Source organism: Equus quagga, chromosome 2 (genome assembly GCF_021613505.1).
Source record: "Equus quagga isolate Etosha38 chromosome 2, UCLA_HA_Equagga_1.0, whole genome shotgun sequence".
Taxonomy (NCBI): domain Eukaryota; kingdom Metazoa; phylum Chordata; class Mammalia; order Perissodactyla; family Equidae; genus Equus; species Equus quagga.
Window position 1 is genome coordinate 57974960 of NC_060268.1, and position 26150 is coordinate 58001109.

Sequence of the window (26150 nt, forward strand, 5' to 3'; positions counted from 1 at the left end):
ATTTCAAATACACTTGAAATTGACATTCATGTTTAAAAATACTACAAGTTTCATTTTCACAGCTGAGCTTTATGACCAGTGCCAGGGTTTATGAAACATTATATATCTAAAACAAAAGGTAAAAAAAAGGAAAAGAAAAAAGGCATTTAACAATAATCAGACACATCAACACATTAAAAATAATTCCACAGCTGATTTATACATTATCTAGTCTTTAAAAATTGCAATCAACATCCCAACATCTTTTAAAAAGTACAATGGGCAAAGATTAAAGAAACAGACAAAATAATAATATAATAAATTAGAGCATGTAATACATCCAATGGGAATTGATGAATCAACATTATTTTCCATTCGGGGAGCTATAATATTTTTGGTTTTATCTCTATCTTTTCTGTTTACTCTTCTGCTTGATGAATGAGGCTCATTCCCAGAGCCAGCTTCCTGTGACACTAATTAAAGAAGCTCACTTGTTACGTGTTTACTTCCAAGAATATTCAGGAACACATGGTCCCAGCAGCCTGGGCCTTGAGTCTTTATGGAAGTGAAATGCACACAGATGAGCGCACACACACACACACACAGAAGCATATAAATGCAACCACACACACCCATCTGTAAATATATTTCCCCCTAAAGAAATGGCTCATCTTTCCTGAGACATTCCTAACAGATTGACAAGCCTCTTAAGAAAGCTTTTGGTGCGAGGGCTGGCCTGGGATTTGGTCTGGAGCTCAGGAAGAGGAACACTGAAAGCGTCTCACCTGCCCTGAACGGGATTTGTGGGGAAGGGGCAGTCAGGACAGCTGTCCTCTTGTGTTTGCTACTGGGATGGCTGCACTGCACCCCCATTTATCATGGATAATCCTCCGCTCTGAGACTTGGAAGGTGTTGATGGCACTGGAAAAATGATTGTGAGTAAAAGAAAAACAAAAGAAATTCTGTCCACAGAACTGAGGTTTCTTTATAACATCAAGTTTGGTAATCAAACTAGAAATCTATGCAGTGCGCATTCACTTGCTTCTTTGTAAGCTGATCTACACACACATACTGGGGTGGACTTTCTGGCTGCCTGAGCAAATATGTCAACTACTACTGTCTATATCCAGGGAACCTACTTACTATTTTGAATACAATGAAGAAACCTATCCTTTTGCACTCAGTCACTTGCAAAGAGTTACGAAAAATGTTTTTAAGATGGCTTAGCTGTTAAAATTCTTCCAAGATTCCTTATTTGTGACTAAAACACTGCTCAAAACTCTGCAAAAGCTCAGAATGGCCATAGTTTCTTCTTTTTCTTACTCAGAAACAAAATCAACCCCCCACCCCAAAAACCAAGAAAACAAAACCACAGGAATCCCATTTTATTTCCTACCAACCCATCACGGGGAAGACTAGGAGTCACTGGCCATGGGACTTTCCCGGATCCCTGGAGTCGGTAAAAGGAAGAACCCCAGAGACAAGTGCCTGTTGCTCACATGGCCAATCCAGATGGGGTGCCTAGTTATCCTGGCTCCCTACGAGTTTTTGGAATTCATCTGCTCACCTTGGGGCAATGGTGGGGATGGTGGCAGTGGACTGGCAAAGGCAATGTTGGCTGTATGGCGCTGCAAGCTCCCAATCTGAGAAACTCTAGCCATAATGTGGCTCTGACACTGGAGATGATGTTGTCAGGGCAACTCATTGCGAATGGAAAGCTGGTTAAAATATGAAAATGGAAGTGACTGGGACACAGAAGGCCTGTGGACTTGGGAGAGATGCGTTAGAAGAAAGATCAAATTCCTTTGAGGAGATGCTTTCTTGGCTGCCATGGAAGTACTTATTTTTGAAAAATGCAGGCCATGCTTGCTCACTAGGAAGGGGAACAGGTTATATCCTTTGCATAAAAAAAGTTAAGGCTCTGATCTCTAGTAACCACTATGACATAACACTACCATCACTGCATACTTCTGAAATTGAAAGTGGTTACTACTACTGAGAATCAACACTGAATATGTACTACCCACGTACATTTTCAGTGAACTAAGTTGGAAGTTACTTTAGAGGTGATGGACACTTCTTCTGGCTAATGGCAGGGGCTGCTAGGTACTTGGGAGTTCACTGAGAATAAACAGGCCATCAGCACTTCTACTGGAAACCTCAGGATCCTGCTGTCTCCTATTGTTCCTGCATTCCAAAGTAAAATGGAGCTTTAACTAGAGGCCAACCTAGTCACCTGATGTGTACATTCCTAGACAGACCCAAAATAGCAGGGGAACGTTAATGAAGGCAGTCATGAAAGCACACTGGCACTGGCATGCTCCGCCCTCCCTTGCAGAGCAGTCTGGAGTGAGATCACTGGGAAAGGCCAAGGTATGCACAGCAAGTGATCAACCCTTACATGCTTAGACTGCACAGACACAAGTCATGTTCTGGTCACAAGGGAAGGACCTTTAAGCTTTGGTGCATACCTGGCCTGCCTGCCACAGGATGCAATTGCTCAGGATACAATGCCTGAAGGACTGCAGAGCTTTGGAGAACTCCTAATGGTATAACATTAAGGTTTTTTTTTTTTTGAGGAAGATTAGCCCTGAGCTAACATCTGCGGCCAATCCTCCTCTTTTTGCTGAGGAAGACTGGCCCCGAGCTAACATCTGTGCCCATCTTCCTCTACTTTATATGTGGAATGCCTACCACAGCATGGCTTGCCAAGCGGTGCCACGTCTGCACCTGGGATCCGAACCGGCAAACCCCGGGCTGCCGAAGCAGCACGTGCACACTTAACTGCTGCACCACCGAGCCGGCCCCTTAAGGTTTTTTTAATGAACAGATATTGTTAGCATTTAATGGTAACTCAGAAACAATTGCATCAATCCCAAAGAAAAAGATCCCTAGGCATCATGGTTGTGAAATGGAGAAAGCTCAAAAACTACAGAGTAAGTGGTTGTGGGTGGGTGGTGGTGAATGGAGCGCCCAACCCCAAGCACCTGGCTGAGGCACAGAACTAAGCGACTCCAGCAACGGGGCTGAGGAAGAAGCCCTGATGTGCTGGTGGGGAGGGAACTGATGGCCAAACTACTCCTGAGGTACTCCTTTTCTTTCTTCTTTTTTAATTTTAAGGATGATTACAAAAGAATCTCGCAGGGGTCTGGACCACCTTGGAGTGCCAATGGCCCTGCAAAGATCACCATTACCCTGCATGCCAGAGGGACCTGGGGCTCATAACCTTTGTTATGAAAATCCTATCTCTCATAAGAGATTTGTGGGGGGCAGAGAAGGATAACAGTGCATTAGGAAGGATCCCCCATAACTGCTCAGGTTCAACCCCTCAAGAGCTAGCCTTTAAAAACAATTTAAGACTGAGGGGCTGGCCCAGTGCATTAGTGGTTAAGTTTGTGCACTCTACTTCAGCAACCCAGGGTTCGTGGGCCTGGGGATCCTGGGCATGGATCTACAGACCACTCATCAACCATGCTGTGGCAGCGTCCCACATACAAAATAGAAGGAGACTGGCAACAGATGTTAGCTCAGGGCCAATCTTCCTGACCAAAAAACCAAAAACAGAAAAACCAACAAAAAGCAAAAAAATTTAAGACCTGAAAAAAAAAGGTCACAAACCCAGCTGCAAAGTGGGCTTGCCCTGTGGCCAAACTGGTCACTGCCTTTCCTTTTTTGTGGAAGCAGGAGTGGGGAGGCACTTAGTGGGGTATGGAGTGCCAGGATGCTCCAGCCTTTGCCAGCATTTCCCTTTGCCCTCCTCTTGAGAGGCAAGGCTTTTTCTATATAGGGATTAGGAAGTTAAATTTTCTATATGGGAAAGTAGAGTTGCCCAAATGCCAACTGAGAAACTATGTAAGGTTCAGTGATGATGCCTTAACCACTAGGTAATGTCAAGGAAGCAAATCCCAATATTCAAAATCCTTGTGGGCAAGGGGTGTGACACCATCTCCCAGCCATTCTGTTTTGTATACAGGAAAGTTTCCTTTAAAGAAATGAAAAACTACAATCTTCACATCAGCTAAGCAGGTTTGAAACCAGGGAAGTAGTATTTCCTACCCAAGGCCCAATGGAACAGGTGAAGCCCAGTAACTCTGATCCATGCTACTGATGTTATTTCTGCTCCATGTAAGATACATGAAGGGACTTATTAGGAAATGCCAACTACCAGAAAGTATCCCCACATCCTCCAGTCCAAAAGACAGCCCTACATCTCAAGCAAGAGGAAATGATTTTTGTGTTCCAAAACCCACCAGACTAAGCCACCAGCCACTGACCTCCATAGTTAGCTCTCTCTACTCCCAGATACAAGACCTTTCTCCTCTATCATATCTGGAATGAGAGGTGACTGGATAAGCCGCTGAACTCACATGAATATTGAACATGAGAAGATTAACTCCATACACTTATGACTTTTCAAGCGTGAATGAGGAACCAAGACCCTTCACAGTAGTATGTCATGTGACTACACCATGGGGGGAGGCGGAGAGCGTACTGGGAAGAACATGCTCTAGATGCATGGCCATCGAGTCTGGAAGAAGTCAATATCCAATTGAGAACATAATTTTAGACTTTCATTTCAGTCTCCTTTCTCCTGGAATTTTCCAGCACCAACCAATCTTACCCTCCTGAGTCACTACAGCCCCATGTACTGAGACTCCCAAGTCTGCTGCTATGGACCTGCTGGGAGAAGATCTGCAGGTGCTTGGTTTCTGATAAGGCAGGCCAGCCCAAATGCTTTAACTCAGCAACTGGGGCAGACGGTACACCACATTTCCTGGCCCTGTAATGCCAAATCCTGAGGTTCCTCTGGCAGTTGGAAGGCAGGTTCACTTTCCTCCTCTTTTTGTCCACTAGTGGCAATATGGTGGTGGCTATTTCATCACTAATTTTGTCCCCAAGTCACTAAGGAAGTCACATGACTACCTATTTGGAAGTCCCTGGCAGTGGAGGAAACAAGGATTTCAGATTTTTCTTTTTAAGTATCTCCTTCTCTGGATGAACTCTCTCCTGTTCACAGTCTGGCTTGGCTGGCTCATCCCATGTGCTGGAGAGCTAGGTTGTCCAAACTGCAAGCTGATGAGGTCAAGAGGCTCTGGTAGGGACATTCTTCAGCAGCTGAGAAGATGAATGAAAATTCAAGTATGTTTCGTTGCCAACCTGAGTGTTCACTCAGAATGACACAGAGTTTGGCTTCTTCTCTTCTGGGTGCTGCAGACCCAATTCTTTCCAACTGAGAATGTCCTCTGGACCCATATTCTCACTGAATGGCTTGGCTGGCCCCATCTCCCTCGAAACAGAAAAAAGGGAAAACTCCCAATATAACCAGACACAATATGCATCTGCCATGTTTTTTGTTTAAAAAAAAAAAAACTAAAAGTGCAATAAAGTCAGTTTTTTTTCCTTTGCTCAGAACAATTTACATTGTCCTACTACCATCTGGAGAACAGAGTTCGCTTGTCAAGAAAGCTAAGAATGCCAACACATGGGGACAGTAGACTGCAGATTTCTCACAGCTTGTGTCCTACAGTGTAACTTCACGGGAGGGAGGGAGGGAGAACCTGCACCCCGTGGCCAGTGGGGGATGGAGGCTGCACAGGCACAGAGGACGAAGGAAGCACACTGCACACACCCGGCAGGTGGAGAAGGTTCTTCTCCAGTCCAGGTCCACCATCTTCCTCCTACCTTCTTGACCCACCCCCAGCCTCTTGAGCTCCTTCAGCAGACAAAGCCTTCAACTCACTAGCTTTTATGCTGGAAGGGGTTGAGGGCAGGGCAAGAAGCAGGAGTAAACTAAGGGGAGGGAAGAGAATAGGAGTCCTTGAGTTTTTGTGAATGACACCTTCACTGTAAACAATAGGAAGGAGAGTCAACCAGGCAGCCCCGAGGGCAAGCAGTGCGGGAGCAGCAGCTCTGGGACCTGCTCAGAGCCTTAGGCAGGTGGGGACAGCCACTGACCCACTGGGCCTTGGCTACCCCGCACTGGCTCCTTCTGGGGGCATCTGTTTTCTTTTTGGTTTGGATCTCCACCCTCCCCCACAGAGGAGTCCCTTCCAACGAGAAATGGCAGGAGCTGCAGGTGCAATCAAGTCAGAGTCCCCAGGGCATGAGGACTGCTGGGAGGCACTGGTCACTTGTGGCGCTGAGCAGTCTTCTTCCTTTTCCTCTTAAAGAAACAGCAGCACCTGGAGCACAAGGAACATTGCAAGTCAGTGCGGGAGGCCTGTAGCTTCCAACAGACTTCTGCCTGCTTCTGCTTACTCCAGGGGGTAGAATTTTCCCCCTGGCACCCTCCCACAGGGCCACCCACCATCTACAGTGCACATACTGGAGGTAGTGGCTGTGTCCGCTATGAAGCCAAAGGAAACAGCTACTTCATTTCAATCCACAGCTATCAAACCTAATTATCAAAATGTTGCAGCCTAGGCAGGGCAAAAATATGCATTTTTGGAAGGACTATGAAGAAGGTGTACTTCCTAATCTAACAGCCAACCCAAATGCTTCACCTTTATCTAGAAACAAGGCTAGGGGTCCTCAGGGCTGCATAAGAATAACCTGAATTGTCTGCCCCTTGATACAGAGGGTAAAATTATTTAATGCAACTTCAGTCATCAGTGGGTAGGGAGGCTACAGTAAGGAAAACAAACCCCATGAAAAGTATATTTGGAACTCTAGGAGGATCTCAAGATGCTACTAATGAAGGATTAAGGATTCTATCCCCCATCCCTGCCTCCACCCAGCCCCCTGGAATAGGCAGGAGAAGCCCTGACTGTAATAAGAACTGTGAGCCCAGATCCCTGACTCAAATCAGCACGGCCCACTCTTCATTCAGAGAGAATCACTGCCCCAGCCAAGGAGCTGATCACCAGGAAGCATCTGGTTGCAGGGTCTTCCTCAACTCAGCTTACTGAGACTGGTGCTGCTGTGCCAGACTGGGTTAAAGGACTGACTCTGTTTTGGGTGGCGGTTGGGGCCTGCTTCCTTCATAAGCTCTCCAACGGCTGCCTCCTGGGCAACAGCCACAGTTTTGGCACATGCTTAGGTCTGAGTATCCCCTCATTACTCCTGTCTTTGGAATAGGAAACACCTCTTGCTCAGGTAGTGACTAGTCCAGCAGGGGTGATGAGGGCTGTGGCATGGCTGGTGCAAAAGGTATCTCCTCTCCAGAAGCTGACACATAGGAAATGAGAAGGAAAGGGGCAGAAGGTGGTGGATGAGTCCAAGATGCCAGATGATGGAGGGGAGTAAAGTTGGAATTATACTCAGACTTGCTGGGCCCTTGAAAGAAAAGCTTATCTGAGAAAACTATCTTTGGGTCTCTTGCCTAATCCTTCTGGGTTTAATGCCAGGAATATTCATATGGAAATAAAGAACTGCTGCATACTTCTCATACCCCTAAGTTCTCCACTGTAGCTAGAATTCCCTCCTAAAAGTCAGACCCCTTGGTATTCCTACACCCAATGGACTAATTATTAAAAATTAGGAGAAAATTTCTTAGAATACAGAAATAGACATTTACACAGACAATGATGGGCGTTAATCATATGTGAATGAATCAAACATGGGGATTTTGGAAACAAAAGCTTCTTAAGAGGGTCTTAAAAAAGATTTCCTAAGAGTATCATAGACATTTGTGAAATCCTATTAATGGGTAGGAATACAGTCACTAAACAAAGTGTCATGTGCATCTGGAGAGACTGAATGAATTCTTTTAAATAAAAATGACCAAAGCTTTTATTGTTTAAAACAGTTCTCAATGGAATCACTGGGGAAGGAGTCAAGGAAAAAAAATATCTTTTTCTGTACAGATGCTTTAGAAAACAGGCATTTTCCAAGTTGAATATCCTGAAATTAATATTAAACAAGGCAAACTAAATTTCGCGGGAGCAACGATATTTCAATAGAGTTACCGGATCCCTGTTAACCATGATTTTCAGAGGGATCACTAACATTTAAGCCAATTTCTATTCTTATTCTTTCCGGAGGATGCTAAGATGATGATTTTTATTTTTAAGTAGGGGCAATCATAAAAAAGTTTGAAACACCGTTTTGGTCCATTTCAAATGATACAACTTCTCTTTTACCTCCTCCAAGGCAAGTCCTAAGAGTTAATGTCTGCTTACAAGCATGTCATAACCTGATGTGCAATGCTGAATTCACCTAACTGGACATTGTGCGAGCTGTGGTTCAGAGCTCTTGATTAAGTTTTGCTAATTACTGTAGCTTAAACTTCAGCAGTAGCAGAAATTTTAAATAATTCTACCCACAAGAAAACAGGCCCCATAATCTGCTCTTCAACTCTTTGGTTTCTTGGTGACTACCAGCAAGAGGACCTGCTAAACTTGGTCAGACCCCAGACCAAACCCACTAAGTGACTCCATATAAATTATTCTCAGAAGAGAATAAAGACAAGTGATGAACCCTTCTTGTATCATGGGTTTCCTTCCAGTTGATTCTTTAATTGATGACCAAAAGTTTTTAACATGCTGGAGTCAGAATTGATCCAGTCGCCCTACTCACAAGCCAAGTGCTCTTCCCTCAGGCCTCTGAGCCATTACCTCTTTCAGACTGTGTTCTTACTATGTCCTGGCTCTCTCCCTTCAGATATTCCTTTGCTATGCTTCTCTTCTTTGCTGTACTTGTACATTCTTCCCTGGTGCTAAACCTGGCTCAGGACCCACAATATCCATGAAGTCTTCCGTGACCACCCCTGTCCACAGTGACCTCTCGAGGGACAATAACATAAGTGTCCTGGAGTACTACTTGTTCATTCAAGTATGTATGTCTTTTCTCTCCAACTAGATGGTATCTAAGCTCTTTGGGGCAGGCCCTGGGACCCTCTAAAGTTTCAAGCACAGAGCTGGATGAACACACAGTAGGCCCTGTATTTGCAGTCAGGATCATGTGACCGATGTCTCACAGGAAAAATCAGACCACAACAATGTCAGACTACACAGACACATGTTTGCTAAATAAATAAGCCAAATGTACTCCTTGATATTGTAAGACTACAAATTCTATTTCCATAAAACCCAATTGTTATATTCAATACATTCCTATCCCTGGGGAAGCCCTGCAGGCAACTTGGCTCAGACAGGGTTCAGAAACAGATGCCCAAGTCAGTCACTGAAGACAAATAGAAACAAGGTAGTCACAGAATCTAGCAGGCTGTTATCACCATGTGACCCCATACATGCAGACAATGTGGGAGAGTTAAAATTCCATACTGCGATAGACCAACTAGCTTAGGAGCACCTGGAAGGTCAGAGGCAATGTCTGGGAAGACAGCTGGGGAGGGGGCTCTGTCTTACAGCAAGAATGTGCCTCGTCAAACATGGATTCTTAATGGTTTCCCCTTCTATATACCTCATGTTGTTCCCAAGAATTTAAGGAATCTTTCCAGGAGTGGAAAAGAGAGGCTCCAACATCTCATTGGTCAAGTCAGCCCTTCCCCACTATATTCTCTTATGGGGGGGGGGGAGGAGACAATAAAAAAACACACACACAAAAAAACCCCAAATGACACCAACAAAATGTCCATCTCTCCCTCAAGGAGGAGCTCTTTTTTTGAGAGACTCATATCCTACAGATGAAGAACCAGCTGAATCAAAAAGAAAAGTCACAGATTTTTCCAAAGCAGGTTAGAGAACAAGCTGCAGAATGTGAGATTATCTGGCAACAAGTGTTCTTGGGGTTGTGGAGTAATCTAAACAACTGATATAGTAACCTTGTCCTCCTATCTCTGTCCCTCTCTGTCTGATAATATCTGATCGTATTAATTTGGGAAAAAATTCACTCAGCCAAAAATAAAGGGATAATTTTGGATGCTGTGGGATATTGTTTTGACAGGAGGAGTCAGCGATGAGGTGGGTTTGAAAGGAAAGAAGGAACAGATTAATTCTTGGGTACACGTCTGCCCCATCCCCACCTTGTGGATCTAGTTCCCCAGTCTGGGTGGTTATGTCACAAGGTGGCATATGGAAGCCATTCAGTGTTCCTAAGGCATTTTGTTTGGTTTTGCCAATCCCGGCCTAGTCTGGTCCGCTCCCCTAGCACGTGGACTGGAGAGAGGGACTCACCACAGGTTGAGCATTTTCAGGCAGCTACAGAGTGTGTAAAGAGAAAACACAGAAAGGAAGAGAGAAAGAGAGAGAGATTAGTTCACAGAGGTGAGATGGAAGCGACTCCCTGTGAGCCATGCAAACATGCAGAATGTGTCTGTGTTTAGTTTCTTCCTCTGTCAAGGTAGGGTGAGTAGGCCCAGGCCACTTGGTCCCCACACTAAAGTGAAGGTTGGGGGCAGGTGCCTGATAGACATCAAGGTGGGAGCTGGATCTCAGTGAGGGGTAAGGTAAAACAGAAAGAGTTGGTGGGAGCCCCAGGGTGGGCTTTCCTGGGCAACTTCCAGGAAGGAAGCAGGAGAAAGAGCAATGATCCTGCCTATAAGAATTCTCTTAAGCATCAAGGCCAAGCCATTTTGGTTCCCACATGAAATCTTACTGTGCAATTTGTTAAGCTAAGCTCCCAGCTATCCTGAGGGAAAGAGAAGTCCCTAGCGTGTCTGTAAGTCCAACGTGCCTGACTAAAGCAGCCAGCAGTTAGCTCTTCCTCTAGAGGGGGAAAAAAGGCTTAAGAGACACTGTACCTTATTAGGAGATGACTCAGAGGAAGAGGGTCACTGCTCTGGATTAAGGTATAATTGCCAGAGAAGGGCCTGAATCCCATATTCTTGTTAGTTTTCAGGGGAAATGAGGTCCACATTTGCTAAGTTATAGCTAAAGTCAGTGGATAACCAAAAATTCCTGTGTTCTTACCATAACAAAAATCAACTAAAAAGCTGCCTTGCCACACTACCCTTCCAATCATACTTAAATAAGGACTGTGTCCTGTAGCTAGAGAAAAAGGGAAGTTAAATGTTCATTTTGTATCTAGAATGAAAACCAAGACCCTGTTATTTCTCTCCTCTTTTACACAAAACAAGCTGAGTGGGAACCCCAAATCAAAAGCTTGTAAGTGAAGGTGTCATACAGTCTCCCCAGTCCTGAGGTGAATCTTAACATAGGCAACAGCTCCTTTTTCCCACAAGCAGGCTGCATGGACAAATAGCATCACAGCTGCGTGCAACGAGGGGTTGTTTGGGATGCCTTGTGCTTCTCTAGCTGTGACTTCTTCCCATGAAAATGATCAAGCAGGTGGACACATGGCTTCTCCCCCCTCCCCCCCATACACATAGAAAGCCAAGAAGAAAAACACATGGCTGCGCCCTGACAGTTCCCTGGGCAAGGTGGACTGGTAGCTCATGAAATCACTAGGGAAATCAGAACACAAAATGCCCTAAACTATAAGCTTTTGGATGAAATTTGGTCAAATATAATTGTTCCCTTCTGGTTTCTACATAGTTCAGAAGGCCCCAACCTGGAACTGGTGGCAAAGAGGCACAGTGATCCTTTTTGCTAAATGGGGAGACTTTAAACTCTCTTTACATCCTAGAGTTTAGATTATACCAGGACAGAATATACCAGATTGAAATCTCTTCGCGTGAATGGCCCCCTTTCTCATACACAGGACACAAACACCACAATCACAAACATGATTAGCATTTACCACATACACATTTACCAAATGAAATGAAACGAATGGGTTCAAAAGATAAATCTGTATAGGGCATATTGTAAAACTAAAGCCCATTTAATCTTGGTATTCAAAATACACTATGAAATCCAGAACTAAACTTCTAGCCTTCAAAGTAATAGCTACAACAGTGACTTGGGAATGCAGCAGGGGTGGGAATGGGTATAGCCATCTTTCAAGCCCAGACAAGATTTGGATCAGACCACAGCAAGTGCAGTGGTTCCCAACCTTGGCTACACATTCGAATCACCTGAGCTTCAAAAATTCTTGATGCTCAAGCCATATCCCAGATGAATTAAACCAGTATCTCTAAGGCCAGGATTCAGGCATTTGTATTTTCTAACATGCCCCGAGTGACTCCAGAGTGCAGCCAAGGTTGAGAACCCAGAGGGTAGGAGTACTACATTGTTTATTTGAGAGAATGCAGTTTTGTCAGGGAAACTGAAAAACTGTGAGTACCATTAAAATCTCCAAAGTCCCTGAGAATAGGGAGCACGCTTCCTTACTAAAAATGGTCTCTTCCTGGCATTAAAAACTCCCTCTGCCCTCGTTATGTACCAGGGCCTTATATAAACCATGAGAGGAGCATCTGAAGCTGCTTAGCAGAGTTAGCAGACTCGACAGGAGAGAGTCCAAGTCATCCCTTCTATCTTTTGTTTTTTATCTACTGAGTATGAATCCTTAAGTCTGGGCTTTCCAAGGAAAGGACCTTTTAAAAGCAAAATGAGCTCATCACATAGATGGGCAGCAGAGCAGGAGAGTGAGCATGGGGGACAATCATACAAAGTGTATTTGGAAGGAAGGAGAATGCAGGTCTAGATTGGCCTCTCACCACCTTATACCCAGAGGTGTAAGCATGTTCTGGCTTGTATTTAGGCTATTTGGGGACTCAAGAGACCTCTTAGGGCACAATATCCCTAGAAATATGTTGCCTGATTGTGAGAATAAGATACTGCCATAGCCTGCATGTTCTCAAAGGGTTTATAAGAAGGGTCATCCATGTTAGGCTTGGCAGCAGTTAGTGACTTGCAAAGGACTTCTCTCTCCCTACCTCATGTCTTCTTGGAGTTTAAATCTGGATCTGAATTTGGGATGGGGCAAAAAGGGAAAGAAGTAACAGAAATGCTGCTTTTGCAGCAGACTTGACAGTAATTTCACCTTCCACCCCATATTCTAAGAGTTTAAACACAGACCATGCAGAGAGCACCAAGGGACTGGTTGTATGGGCAGGGCAAGACATTCACATGCAAGAGAAGCAGAAAGGGAGTAAGGAACCTCCTCACTCTCTTGGGATTCGTGTGAATTCCTTTCCTACCCAAGACTCTTTCACTCACAGGTACAGAGACTATTTTTCTTGCCTGACTCATCTAAATTTCTCTGAATCCAGAATCATTCAAGTGAACAAAAAATGGCCCTAAAATCCTTGCTCCAGGAATATACACGCAGAGTGGCTGGCCAAGAACTAGAAATCTAATGCTATTTGGCATGGCCTAGGGTTTATCTAGATAAGTAGATTTTTCTCTGTGTCCCATAGGGAGCAAGAAGCTCCAGGGCCCCAAGAAGCTCCTGATTACCATGTGCTGCAGCTCTTATATCACAACTCTTTTAGTTCACTATACCTTTTGCTCCATGTGGACTAGAAAAATGTGATTGTCCTCTCAGAAATCACAGCTAAAGAAAGGCAGCAGCAGCCTTAAGGCACCATGCAAAAAATAAAATGGTCAAAGTAAGAAAGCTGTGGACACAAGCATGAGGAATCCAGTCTGAGATGATCCAGCACACAGAGAGAAGAGACAGAGAAAATATTTTTCAACCTATGACTCAAGAGCCCCCTTGAAAGATGAACGTACTTAGCTTCCTCCACTACCTCCACCTCGGCATGAGCTGTGATTGGTGCATTGGAGTGTGCTCCTGTGGGGTCATCGACATTCAGCTCTCCATTGGTTGAGCTAACCACCTGAAACAGAAAGACAGAGTGTGACAGACACCATGGCAGTAGGAGCCTCCTGCCAGCGCCAGACAGGGTCTCTAAGGGAGATCCGGTCTCTAGCTTAGGTTCTAGATAGGCAGTGTCTAGAATGTTTGTTTTCCTGGGTTGAAGGGCCAATTGTCCTAATTTAGGGAAGGTTCCCAGACTCATATCATGGGAAAACACAAAATTCAGTGATGTAATCATAGACTGATGATAAAAACTTCCACACTGAACGCCTGCTCTGTGTCAGGCACTCTGCTACGTTGTGTGTGTGTGTGTGTAAATTTAATCCTCACAAAAATCTTATGAAATAGGACATATTACTCTCTATAATTCTACTCCTCTCAGTTTGTTATGCCATAATTATATATAGACTCAGTGATGATGTTAAAAAAATCCTAAAAAGGAAATAAATACTGGGTATCAGAAACTATAAGCAATCACTTTCCTTCAGAAATTTCTTCATGGCTTTGACCATTGATTTGAAGTTACTCAAATAACAAGACTGCCACATCCTCTCTGGTAAGAGTGCAGACGGTAAGGAAACACTTTCCCTTGGAAGACCAGTCTTATTTCAACAATCTTTATTTCAGGTTCAGTGTCATCCCATTTCTCACTGATGGTCCCCGAACTGTAACTGAAGGCTCTCACTCCTGTCATCTGGTTAATGTGGACCCGATCAGGCTTCTCTTGCTTGTGCAGCTGCTTCTGCCACCTGGTTTCATTTCCAGCACACGATTCCTGTTTATGTGGGTGCTGGGGAGTGGGAAAAGGGACCCCGCTGGACAAACCACTCTGCTGTTAAAGACCTTGGCTGAAACACGGGAGAGAACCACAAAATAGGATAAATGGTTCAGATATCATATGCTCTTGGGTAAGTAACTTCATTTATTTGAGACTGTTTCTTACAGGATGATGTGAGAATTACACAAAAAAATGTATGAGACAGTGTCTAGTATAATACACGGAACATAATAATGGAGGCAGCAGAGAACAGTAAATAAGAAGTGCGATCTAGGCTTAGTCACCCATGTTTGAACCCTAGCTCCATCACTTACTTGCTGTGGGTCCTTGGGCAAGACCTCAACCTTTCTATGCCTGAACTTCCTAACCTGTAAAATGGGGAAACAATGCTGCTTACCTAAGTGGGTTACTGTGCAGAAAATCCACAAAAAGTACTTTAGCCTAATGCTATGGTACGTGGTAATGGCTGAATAAATGTTCAGATTACTGTTATTCTCTCACCAAAAATCTTTATTCTTATCTCCCTCTAGATCTGGGGTCCTCATCAGCAGTTAATTCACAAAAATATCCTGCATAGTCATAAAGAGGAAGGTGGGAGGAAATATTAATATAAGGAGTCTTTGGGGATATTTATTCAAAGAGAAAAGGGCAGACAAGGTGAATACTGCTTACTAGTAGTGTATACCAACCATTATTTCTAAACCAGAAATATTTATTGTTCTTATTAATAATACATTCTTCAACAAAAATTTAAACAATGATGTACAGTTAGTCAAAGAAAACTACGTTAAATTTGGACTTACCCAAGAGAGACCCAAATTTCTGCTAGTGATCAAATTTAGCGTCTCTTGATTAATGGAACCACCTGACCTTATTTATCTCCAGACATAATATAATAACTACTATATAACATTATCTATGTAGTATTCTTGCCCCCATCCCCCAAAAAAGTTTTATCTGAATCTAAGTAATTACAGAAAAAAATAGACAAATCCAAATTCTGGGACATTCTATAGGACAATAAGCCTGGACTCTTTAAAAAAGGCATATTTAAAAAAATTTTTTTTTCTTTTAAAACAGGGGTGACTGTTATAGATTAAAAGTTTAAGAGATTGAAAGAGACTGAAGAGGCATAACAATTAAATGCAATGTGTGAACCTTGATTAGATCCTGAACACTATAAAATTAATTTTGGGGACAATGGGGGAAATGTGATATGGACAGTACATTAGATATTAAAGAATTATTATTAATTTTCTTAGATATGACAATACTGTTGTTCGTTACATGAGAGAATGTCTTTGTTCTTAGGAGATGCAGGCTGAAATATTTTGGGATAAAGTGTAATGATGACTGCAACTTACTTTCAAATAGTTTAGCAACCCTCCTCCCCCCCAACCAAACTCAAACACAGAGTTAAAGCAAATACAACAAAATCTTAATAATTCCTTAACCTAGGTTATAAGGATATATACAGGTTCATTGCAAACCTCCCTCCCCGACTTTTCTGTAGATTCGAAAATTTCAAAATAAAAAGTTGAGGAAAAAACCAGCAAAAATAAAAAGTAGAGGAGAAGGGCTGGCCCCGTGACCGAGTGGTTAAGTTCGCATGCTCCACTTCGGTGGCCCAGGGTTTTGCCAGTTCAGATCCTGGGCATGAACACAGCACCGCTCATGAGGCCACGCTGAGGTGGCGTCCCACATGCCACAACTAGAAGGACCTACAACTAAAATATATAACTATGTACTGGGGGATTTGGGGAGAAAAAGAAGGAAAAAAGAAAAAAGATTGGCAACAGTCGTTAGCTCAGGTGCCAAGCTTTAAAAAAAAAAAAAAGTTGAGAAAAAAACAGCAAAAGTAAAAAGTGGAGGAGAGAAGGTTTACAGATTGGAGAACCACAGCTCCTCACACTAATGCTGTCTTGTTGCTTTCCTCAGCCTACATTTGCTTCTTGTGGGCATATTCTGGCTTCACACTAGTGATAATGCCAGTAAGTTCATTCTGTGGGCTCAAGGGTTAAAAGAAAAATCATAGTAAGTTTCTTAACATGAACAATGTAGGAACTAGACAAGATGGTAAACAAAATGCCTTGGCCTCTACTGACACAAACAAAGCAGGAGTAAGCATCGCTGCTGCGAGTTACCTGATGACTTCGGGTCACACTCTAATTTCTCCCTGCTATGAATTGCCGCATGGCCTGCAAGCAATGCCCATAGACAATCTAAGGAAGAAGAGGTTATCCCCATTTTACAGACCAGACATCTCGTCTGTATCAATGAGTATCTAGTTTCAAACGAATCAGGCACAAATGGAAACCTTAAACTCAACTGCATGTAATATATTTGGGAATCAATGGCTACTAACCTGGCCCTTCAGAGCATCCACTTAATTATTTCAGGTTGGAGGCACAGTTTGTCAAACCACTGAACTGCAGCTTTGATGTGCAGTGGAACAAACACTAGTGTAGGGGACTGACGAGCTGGATTCCAGATCTGCCTCTACCATCAACATCCTCTGTGAGCTCCAATTTCTAACTCTGTAAGACTAGGCTACACAAGACTAGACCAATGACCTTGGTGCTATCTACCTCATAGTTACATACGATGATGTCTAGGAAAGAAATGTGAAAAACTGTAAAGAAACTCTATGAATGTAATGAATTATTAGTATTTTAAACAATATCATTTTTGTACTTTTTCTATGAAATTTTTAAGTAAAACATCACTAACAAATAAGCTATTTGTGTACCTGAAATACTGACATTTATTTTGCTGTAATCACTATTAAAACTAATCCTACATTCCTCTGACTATATTACACAGAACCAAAGTAATTAATATTTTATTTTATTTACTTATTTATTTATTTTTTTGAGGAAGATTAAGCCCTGAGCTAACTACTGCCAGTCCTCCTCTTTTTGCTGAGGAAGCCTGGCCCTGAGCTAACACCTGTGCCCATCTTCCTCTACTTTATATGTGGGACACCTGCCACAGCATGGCTTGCCAAGCGGTGCCATGTCCGCACCCAGGATCCAAACCAGCGAACCCTGGGCCACCGAGAAGCAGAACGTGCACACTTAACCAGTGCACTACCGGGCCAGCCCCAGTAATTAATATTTTATATGAATAGCCATGAAAGAGACTAAGGTGAAGCATTATTCTGAACTTACTCCTTAATACTGGTAACATCCCTTTTAGGAATATCAAAAATTTGAGTTCATTAGTCCTATTTTCAAAATGTTACTGTGAAGAAAAATCAGAGCTGTGTACCAAAGGAAGCAGTACTTGAGCTGATAATCAACATTTCAATCCTACTTTTCACAACTAATATATTTGGTAATTCTCTACTTTAGCTTCCCTATCTATAAAATGGGTATAATACTGACCTCAACAAGAGTTGTAAATAATTAAAAATTATAAAGATTTGACGAAAGCAAATATTAGCTAAAAGTTAAAAGTCGTTCTTAAGTCTTATGCTCTTGCCTGGAGATTTCTAGATATTTCCTATACGTTTTAATTTGAACAACTTTAGAGTCATCTTTTCGAAAGAGAAAAACATACTGTCTTCTTGAATTTAGGCCTTTCACGTATGGAAGATCTGTGGAAATACTGGAAGGATGGGAACCAAAGGAGGTCTTGCCCATTAAAAAGGCTGGAATGGGAGTGTCCATGCGGCTTATCAGAGCAAACTCTATCAGGTCATTTCGGCATTCTGCACGCCACTCTTCCAGGCTAGGCCAAGCATACTTTGACCGCATTCTCTTTGGGAAGTGAGACAACTCAGGAATATGTGGGCATCTGTTGTGCTACAAAGGAACTGCTAATTTGGTTTGCAAAAAGCATAGCCTTTATGAGTTTACAAAAATTGGTGCTAAAATCAACGAGGAAGATGTAGTGAGAAGCAGCAGAGCTTAATATGGTATTAGGGAAACGGCACAATTGCCTGTTCTCTATCCAAGTGTCAAGGAAGCTGGCAGAACTTAGTTTAGAGAGAATAAAGGGAGGCTGCATTTTTCTTTCTTTTTTAAATATTGGCCCTGAGCTAACATCTTCCACCAATCTTCCTCTTTTTTTGTTCTTCTCCCCAAAGCCCCCAAGTACATAGTTGTATACTCTAGTTGTTGGTCCTTCTAGTTTAACTATGTGGGATGCCACCTCAGCATGGCTTGATGAGTTGTGCTGGGTCTGCGCCCAGGATCTGAACCGGTGAAACCCTGGGCCGCACAAGCAGAGTGCTCAAACTTAACCACTCGGCCACAGAGCTGGCCCCTGGGAGGCTGCATTTTTCAAAAGTGCTGCCAGAAACTCTAAGTGACTCCAATTCTAATCTAAAGACAACCTCTCACAGTGGACAATAGGAAACACTGTCCAAATGAGCACCCGTGTTCCAGGAACACAAATCTAGTAACCTAAACTGTTCAGAAACACTTGACTATGTGGTGTTTCCTTTTTAAAACTGTCTTTGTTTTTTTCTCTAATTACAAAGTAAGCATGTTTATTGTAAGAAATAAAATTAGAACATTAAAAAAGATAACATAAGAAGTGCAAGCTTCCAGTGACATCATCACAGGGAAGTAAGTAGCTAGTGGGAAATTTGGTGTATATTCCTTGACAATAAGTATACGCAAAGTATTTACGTAAAAGGACAAATAGTAACTATTTTAGGTTTTGTGAGCTAGAGAGTCTGTGCTGAAACTATTCATGTAATATGTAAACAAATGAGTGTGGTTGTATTTCAATAAAACTTTATTTACAAAAACAGGCAGAAAGTGGGATTTGGCCCATTGGTTGTATTTGCCCAACCCTACTCTACACTGTTTCTTTTTTTCCCCTGCATACACTAACGTGTGTGTGTGTATTCTCCTTTATATATATTTTTTCATACATATGTGAAAATAAATAAATCAGGGCCAATTTTACTCATTGTTTTACCACTCACTTTTTCCACAATACATCTTGGACATTTTCCATACTGCCCAGAGATTTCTCTTTCCCCACCATATGGAAGTATTGTATTTGTTTAGTTAATGCTGAACAGATGAACATTTAGTTGCCTCTCATTTTTGGGGATTAGAAACCAGCCAGCAATAAACATTCTAGAACTGCAGTGTCTAATACAGTAGCTGCTAGCCACATGTGGCTACTGAGCCTTACAATGTGGCTAGTCCAAATTGAAATGTTCTGTAAGTGTGACACACACACTAGATTTCAGACTTAGTAAAAAATAAATAAATAAATAAGGTAAAATACTCAATATTTTTAATATTGATTTTGTGTTGAACTATTTTAGATATACTGAGTTAAATATATTATCAAAGTTAGTTTTACCTGTTTTTTTACTTCTTTAACGTGATTACTAGAAAATTTAAAATTGCAAATGTGACATATATCTTTTAACAGCATTGTTCTAGAACATATATCTTTAGTATCTGTGCATTATCTGAAACTGGATTCACTGGATCAAAACGTATAGATATTTAGGATTTTAACAGATATTCCCAAATTACCCTCCAAAATAGCTGTAATTCACATGTCAACAATAGTAGATGGATAGGCTATTACTAAACTTACAAAGTTTAGCAAATGTGATAGACAAAAACTGACGTGTACATATTTAGGTTTTATTTTTATCAGAGTTATATAAGCACACTGTGTAAAGAATCAAAATATTTTTACATGGATTGTTAAGGAAAACAGCAGTCTCTCTCCTTTGCTCCACCCTTTCCCCTTCCTTTATAGCTGATTCCTTTGTTTTCTACCTCCCCATCTCGAATAACATGCATCTTGAGTCATCATTTTTGGGGATTATATTCACCTTTTCCATTCTTCTGTTCTTCCATTATAGTTTACACTGTAATTTTGACTAAATCAATTCTTAGTATTTATAGTATGACAATTAAAAGCTACTTACAGCTGTGCCACAAAGTATACCATGGTTATCTTTCCTTCCCTGTAGAATTTCTTGTTTTCCTTGAAATTAATTATCTTTTAAAATGTATCTTTACTTAGCTTTTTATACATTAGTTGCTGATCACTAATTCTAACCAAACTCTCTCATTTTTCTAAACAGCTACTTTCAAGATATTGACATATCAGTATCCTGGTCATTTCATCATTTTACTAAAATTGCTCTCTAAGCCTCTGGACCAGCTCTGTTTGGGACAGGCTATCCTCTTCTACTGGCGTCCTAGGATCTCCTAACTTTACCATTATTTTGGAGAGTCCCTTTGCTTCTCTCCTGTGTTGAATCTCTTATTTCCTTGATTCCATATCTTCCTCTTTCTTGGTTTACTCATTTTCATAGTGGATATCCTCCTGCAGCTTCATAAGAAAGGGTGCATGAGAAGTAAAATTTTTGAGACTATTGATTTTTGAAAATATCTTTATTCTATATTCCAACCAGACTGACAGTTTGGCTGAGTATAGAATTCCAGGTTGGAAAAAATTTTCCCTTAGAATTTTAAAGGCATTGTACATTACCTTCTGATTCCAGTATTGCCATTCAAAAATAGAAGCTACATATACTAATGCCTGACTTTTTCTTTGCATATGACTGTTTTTTCCTTCTGAGAGCTTGAAAGATCTTCTCTTTGTCCTCAGTGTTCTGAAATTTCATAATGATGTACCCTTGTGTGGTTCTGTCATCCATTATGCTGGGTACTCAGTGAGCCCTTCTGATCAGGAAACAAGTCTTCATGAGTTCTGGAAAATTTTGTCAATGATTTCCTCTCCTCTAGTTTCTCTGTCCTCTCTCTGGAAGTCCCATTATTTAGAAATTGGACCTCTTGGACTCTCCTTAAATCTTCTAATTGTTTGCTACTATTTTCTTTTTTTTTATTTTTTTTGAGGAAGATTAGCCCTGAGCTAACATCTGCTGCCAATCCTCCTCTTTTTGCTGAGGAAGTCTGGCCCTGAGCTAATATCCATGCCCATCTTCCACCACTTTCTATGTGGGACACCTACCACAGCATGGCTTGCCAAGCATCTGGGATCCGAACTGGTGAACCCCGGGCTGCCAAAGTGGAACGTGCGAACTTAACAACTGCACCACCAGGCCAGCCCCTATTTTCATCGCTCCCTCTCTTTGCTCTATTTTCTGAGAGACTTCCTCACAAATTCATCTTCCAAACTACTGAGTTTAAAATTTTTGTCTACAATATTATGTTTTTAATTTCCAAGAGCTCTTTTTTGATTTGCTCTTATAATGTTCCTTTTAAAAATAGCATCCTGTCCTTGTTTCACAGTTGCACTATCTTCTGCCTCTGAGGATATTAATAATAAGGGTTTTTTGGTTGCTGTTATTGTTTGCCTTGTTGGTCTCTATCTTACTAAAGGCTTTCCTCAGAAGTCTGATAACCCTTGATTGCTCAGATTTAAGAATGGGAGACTGCAAAGTTAACTGGCACTGTGAGTACAGGAGTGGGACTTTTACGTGTGGATCTACTGCAGAATGATGTGGCTGGGCCAATTCATTAGAAACACCCTGTTGTCAGTATGCTCAGATGTTGTCTTTGGGCTGGTCAGATTCCCCAGAGCTGACTCAATCTCCTGCCTGGAAGGGACATACCTGGCTATCAGCATTCTGAAGCACTAAATGCGGAAAGCAGGCACTCAGTATGTTCACTTTCATTTAATCTCCCTTTTTTCAGTATAGCACTCTGTCCCCAAACATGCCTCATATCCCCTAACCCAGAGACCCTCTATATTGCCCTCTCCAAAGAATAAATCTTTGGTCTTTGCTGGGGAGAGCGAAAGCACTTTTAGGGATCTCTGGCTTCTTAAACAGACTTTCAACGAATCTTCTTTATTTTAGCACATGCCCTTCCACACTCACAAGCACCCAAGGGCCAATTTCTGAGCCTTTTGGGAATTTCCCAGTGTAAATAGGCTCTCAGCTTTCCCCTCTCTTGGCTCAGGATTCAGTTTTCTTAGGACTCCTAAGTCACTTAATAATTGCCCATCTGCTTTGCAGCTTCTAACATTTTGTTGTTGTTACCTCTTCTGTTTTCTCCATCCTTATATGGATTTACACCTTTAAAAAAAAACCCTTTATCATTCCTTTACAGGTGTTTCAAGATAGGGTGAGAATTCATCTGTATGTTCAAGCCATCATTTTTACCTAGATGTTCTTAAGAGGTTTTTACAGGGCCAAAGCTGTCTTCTAACTTTCAGTGAATAACACCATCTTCAGTGAATCATTCCATGTAAAAGCATATCCTAGACAACCAAGCCTATTAAGATGTATTTCTACGTGCAAAAAGGCTTGCCTACTCCATCACAAGAATTTCTATTTGGTAGCTCTGGGTTTCACTTGAGGGCCCAAACTGATGGTGTAACTAACCAGTATGAGAAGAATATTTAGGTTAAGATTAGTAAAACAGTAATATAAGAAAAGTTACACAAGATGTTCTTATGTACTAGAGAGAACAGAGATTCAAAATAGTCCAAATGAAATCAGAAATAATTCTCCAAGACCACACTTATTCCAGGGAGACAAAAGAAACAGCCCAGCTTCTTGAGTACCCACTCAGAAACAGCTGACTTGGACCAATTAACATTCTCATCTTATGCGCTAAGGCATATATCATAATGGAATGAGCTACATATGCAGTCCTCGATCCAAAAAATACTTATTCTAGACGTTTCAGGTCGTTACAAATTCAGACGTGATACTAACAGACTTCTACCTTGACATTATTTTTATGGTTTATCATGAGTGGATCAAGGTTGTAGTAGTAGTTTAACCAGAAATCATTATCAGAAATCATACAGACATTTCTTAAGCAATGACAACAACCAGCAATCATCTCAACAAGTGACTCTTACAAGTCCATGTAGGCAGAAAATCAGCACATAGATATTCAGTTAACTATAGAAGCAGCTCAACCTTGCTAAAAGTTTCCATTCTAAAGGAACTTGAGTTTCAGAAGCAAGCCAACATTCTACTAGCCAAGATGGGAAGGCCAGGAAAAGGCAATAAAGGCAGTAAGTACCTGCACTGATCCCCCATGGCGGTCTGCAGCCAAGTGAGACGTCAGGTACGAGGTATTGGTCTGCCGGCTGGGCTGGATTTCCCATTCTCCTCGGCGCTCTGACGATGCAGTCTGCTCAGGCATTAGGAAGCATGAGAGCAAGATATGGAAGGAAAGGTGAAGCAACAGCAAGCAATAACAAAATCAAGTACATTAGTGTCCCTGAAGGTTTTGTTTTTGTTTTGGATTTTAAACTAACAACTGCTGCAAAGCACTAAGGAAAAAGTTAGCTTGGCTATATTCATTTCAGCCTGATGAGCCAATACACGACAATCTATAGCATACCATCCTCACCCAGACACAAACAATAATCATTAAAGAGGAAAAAAAAAATCAAAAGCTGGAAATCACCTTTTAGCTTCCATATTAGTAAAATTTCAGTAGCCACTAAGCAGAATGTTAAGATTGTTGGACAAAGGAACAATCATACTTACAAATCATTTTACTGATTAAAGATCCATCTAAATAAACAGTAGTCAATACAGAAAACTCCTAGCATTAGGAATCAAGATAATATGCCTTTTCCTTTAATAGGGAGCCCACTACTCTCAACATAAACCTACAGGAGACTTTCAACTAAGACAAAATGAGCAGCAGCAGTGGCTGGAATATGCTTTCTTATCTAAAAGAATAAACAAAGTATCTCTTCAAAGGCAGGTTCACCAGTCAAGATTATGAAAAGATAGGGGGAAAAATAAGGCTACAATGTTTCCCTGATTCTTCTAGCTAACAGCCTCTAGACTTGAATCAGAAAAAATTTAGATATGACTACTATGAATTATTTTCTTCTGGAAAGCAAAAGGCAGATCTTTTCCCAGCAAAAGGAAGGCTTTCAATTCAAAATCTTTTTGAGTTCCGCTTTCATCTTTGCTATCATTCAGGCTCTCTTCATTCCTTCTTTACCTGTTTTTTAGATCTCACACTATTCTGATCTTGCTCATATGTGATTTTTGTTCTGAAGAATCTGTTTAGATGCCTCTTCCCCTGTGCCAGATGGCTGAGGAGGTGTTAACATCATGATGCTCAGCTGTAACAGTCCTAAGGCTCTACAAAAATGAAAAATGAGGAGTTGGAGAGGCAGCAACGAGGGATTAGTAAATCAAATTTTAATTGCTGCTGATATAAACAGCAGCAGGGGTCGGGATGTGATACTGCTGCTCTACATGAAAACCAGTAAAGATGCTATAAATCTTAGAAATGTTCATCGCTACAAACGTTGTATTCTAGAAAAAAGAAAGAGAGTGAACAAGTAGTGGTTTGAGGCTCCATACTCACTCTCCCCATTCTGTATCTCACTGACAAGAGTTGTTTAAAGCTCATCTATAAGTCACCAAAAAGACTTTCCCCATTAAAGAACAAAAAGGCCTCATACAGGAGCTACAACTTACTCATCTTCTTTATTAATGGAATATGAAGTCACATGGATAACAGCACTATGAAGGATCATGTTTTCTGACAGTCCTCAGGGAATGAGCATATTCTGTAACAAGGCAGCTGTATTAACTTGCTTGCTACATACTCTTACAAAAGAGGGCTTTGGTTTTTTATTGCTAGTCACATTTGAGAGAATCAAAGCTACCCAAAATATCCTCCCCTCCAATTATATCTGTCAACAGAAGCTCAGATGTTTCATTTTCCAAAATAAGACTGTGGTTTATAACATAATCATAACTATTTTATAAACTTATTGACATTATCATATCCTCAGAGCACTTAATCTCATTTACTCTCGCTACTAGAGAATTGAGAATAAATCTGTTCTAATATTATAAGTAATATCTGTAACTAATATCTACTAGTGATAGCTTCTTCAGTTCTCTCTAGGACTTTTTGATTTTTTATAACATTTAAGTAGAATATTTAAGCTCCTAAACTACTATACAAAACTGTCAGTTCTCAAAAAATTTAAATGCTTAAAAAATATCCAGACATTTATAAGCCATTTGGTGGTGTTTTGAGTTCTATGATATATGTGCAATGCAATTACTTCTCTTATGCATGCTCTCTGTTTTGCATTTGTTTTTAAGGCAGATAAATTTGAAAATGGCAAGAAATGTACATATAACATACGCTTTTTTTTTTCCTGTTTTTTCTCCCCCTAGTACACAGTTGTATATTTTTTCAGTTGTGGGTCCTTCTAGTTGTGGCATGTGGGATGCCTGCCGCCTCAATGTGGCCTGATGAGCGGTGCCACGTCCGCGCCCAGGTGCCAAACCAGTGAAACACTAGGCCGCCAAAGCAGAGTAAGTGAACTTAACCACTTGGCCATGGGGCTGGCTCCACTTATATGGTTTTAAGCTTAACAAAATCCTGGAGAGCTGATCAATGATTATTTCCATTTTTACTAAAATACATATCGGAAGTCTGGTTTGATGCTACTGTCTGATTCACAGGGCTGTGTACTTGTTTATATCCATTCTAGCCAAATAAGTAATTTGTTGAAAGAATTAAAATTTTTGTCTAAATGAAAATAGCAAGCCATTTTTCAAAGGCCTAAAAGTTACACTCCATCTCCATCCTAAAATCAATGTACTTTTTACCTTTTAAAGAGAGAAAAATAATGTTAACATTCCAGATTAGTTCATAAATGCTTCTACTGAGACAAATGAAGAACACACTGTGCCATACTATTGCCCTCTAATGCCTTCTATATTCACCGAAACCAACAAAACCAAGTGACAGACGTGAACCTGGGGTTGTTGGTTTATTACGTTGGGAAATACTTTTCACTGTAATGTTAAACTCTATGGCTATTCTTTTCTGGAATTTAAGGGCTTGGACTGGTATCTAGAAGT

At 41.3% G+C, this 26150-nt stretch overlaps 1 protein-coding gene across 8 annotated transcripts in view; it reads right to left on the reverse strand.

Moving 5' to 3' along the window:
- Positions 1-5519: 5519 nt before the first annotated feature.
- Positions 5520-26150, reverse strand: part of CSNK1G1 (casein kinase 1 gamma 1) — a 186633-nt gene continuing 166002 nt past the window's right edge. For 4 of the 8 annotated variants that reach the window (XM_046653435.1, XM_046653436.1, XM_046653438.1 and 1 more), the window contains 3 exons: positions 23317-23427; positions 13458-13564; positions 5520-6161 (listed from right to left, as the gene is read on the reverse strand). In XM_046653435.1, coding sequence (XP_046509391.1) covers positions 6107-6161; positions 13458-13564; positions 23317-23427 — 273 coding nt within the window. In that variant the 3' untranslated portion in view covers positions 5520-6106. Of the gene's footprint in view, positions 6162-13457; positions 13565-13589; positions 14394-23316; positions 23428-24258; positions 24402-26150 lie in introns of those variants that run through there. The other 4 variants (XM_046653440.1, XM_046653439.1, XR_006887481.1 and 1 more) reach the window with 4 other exon arrangements.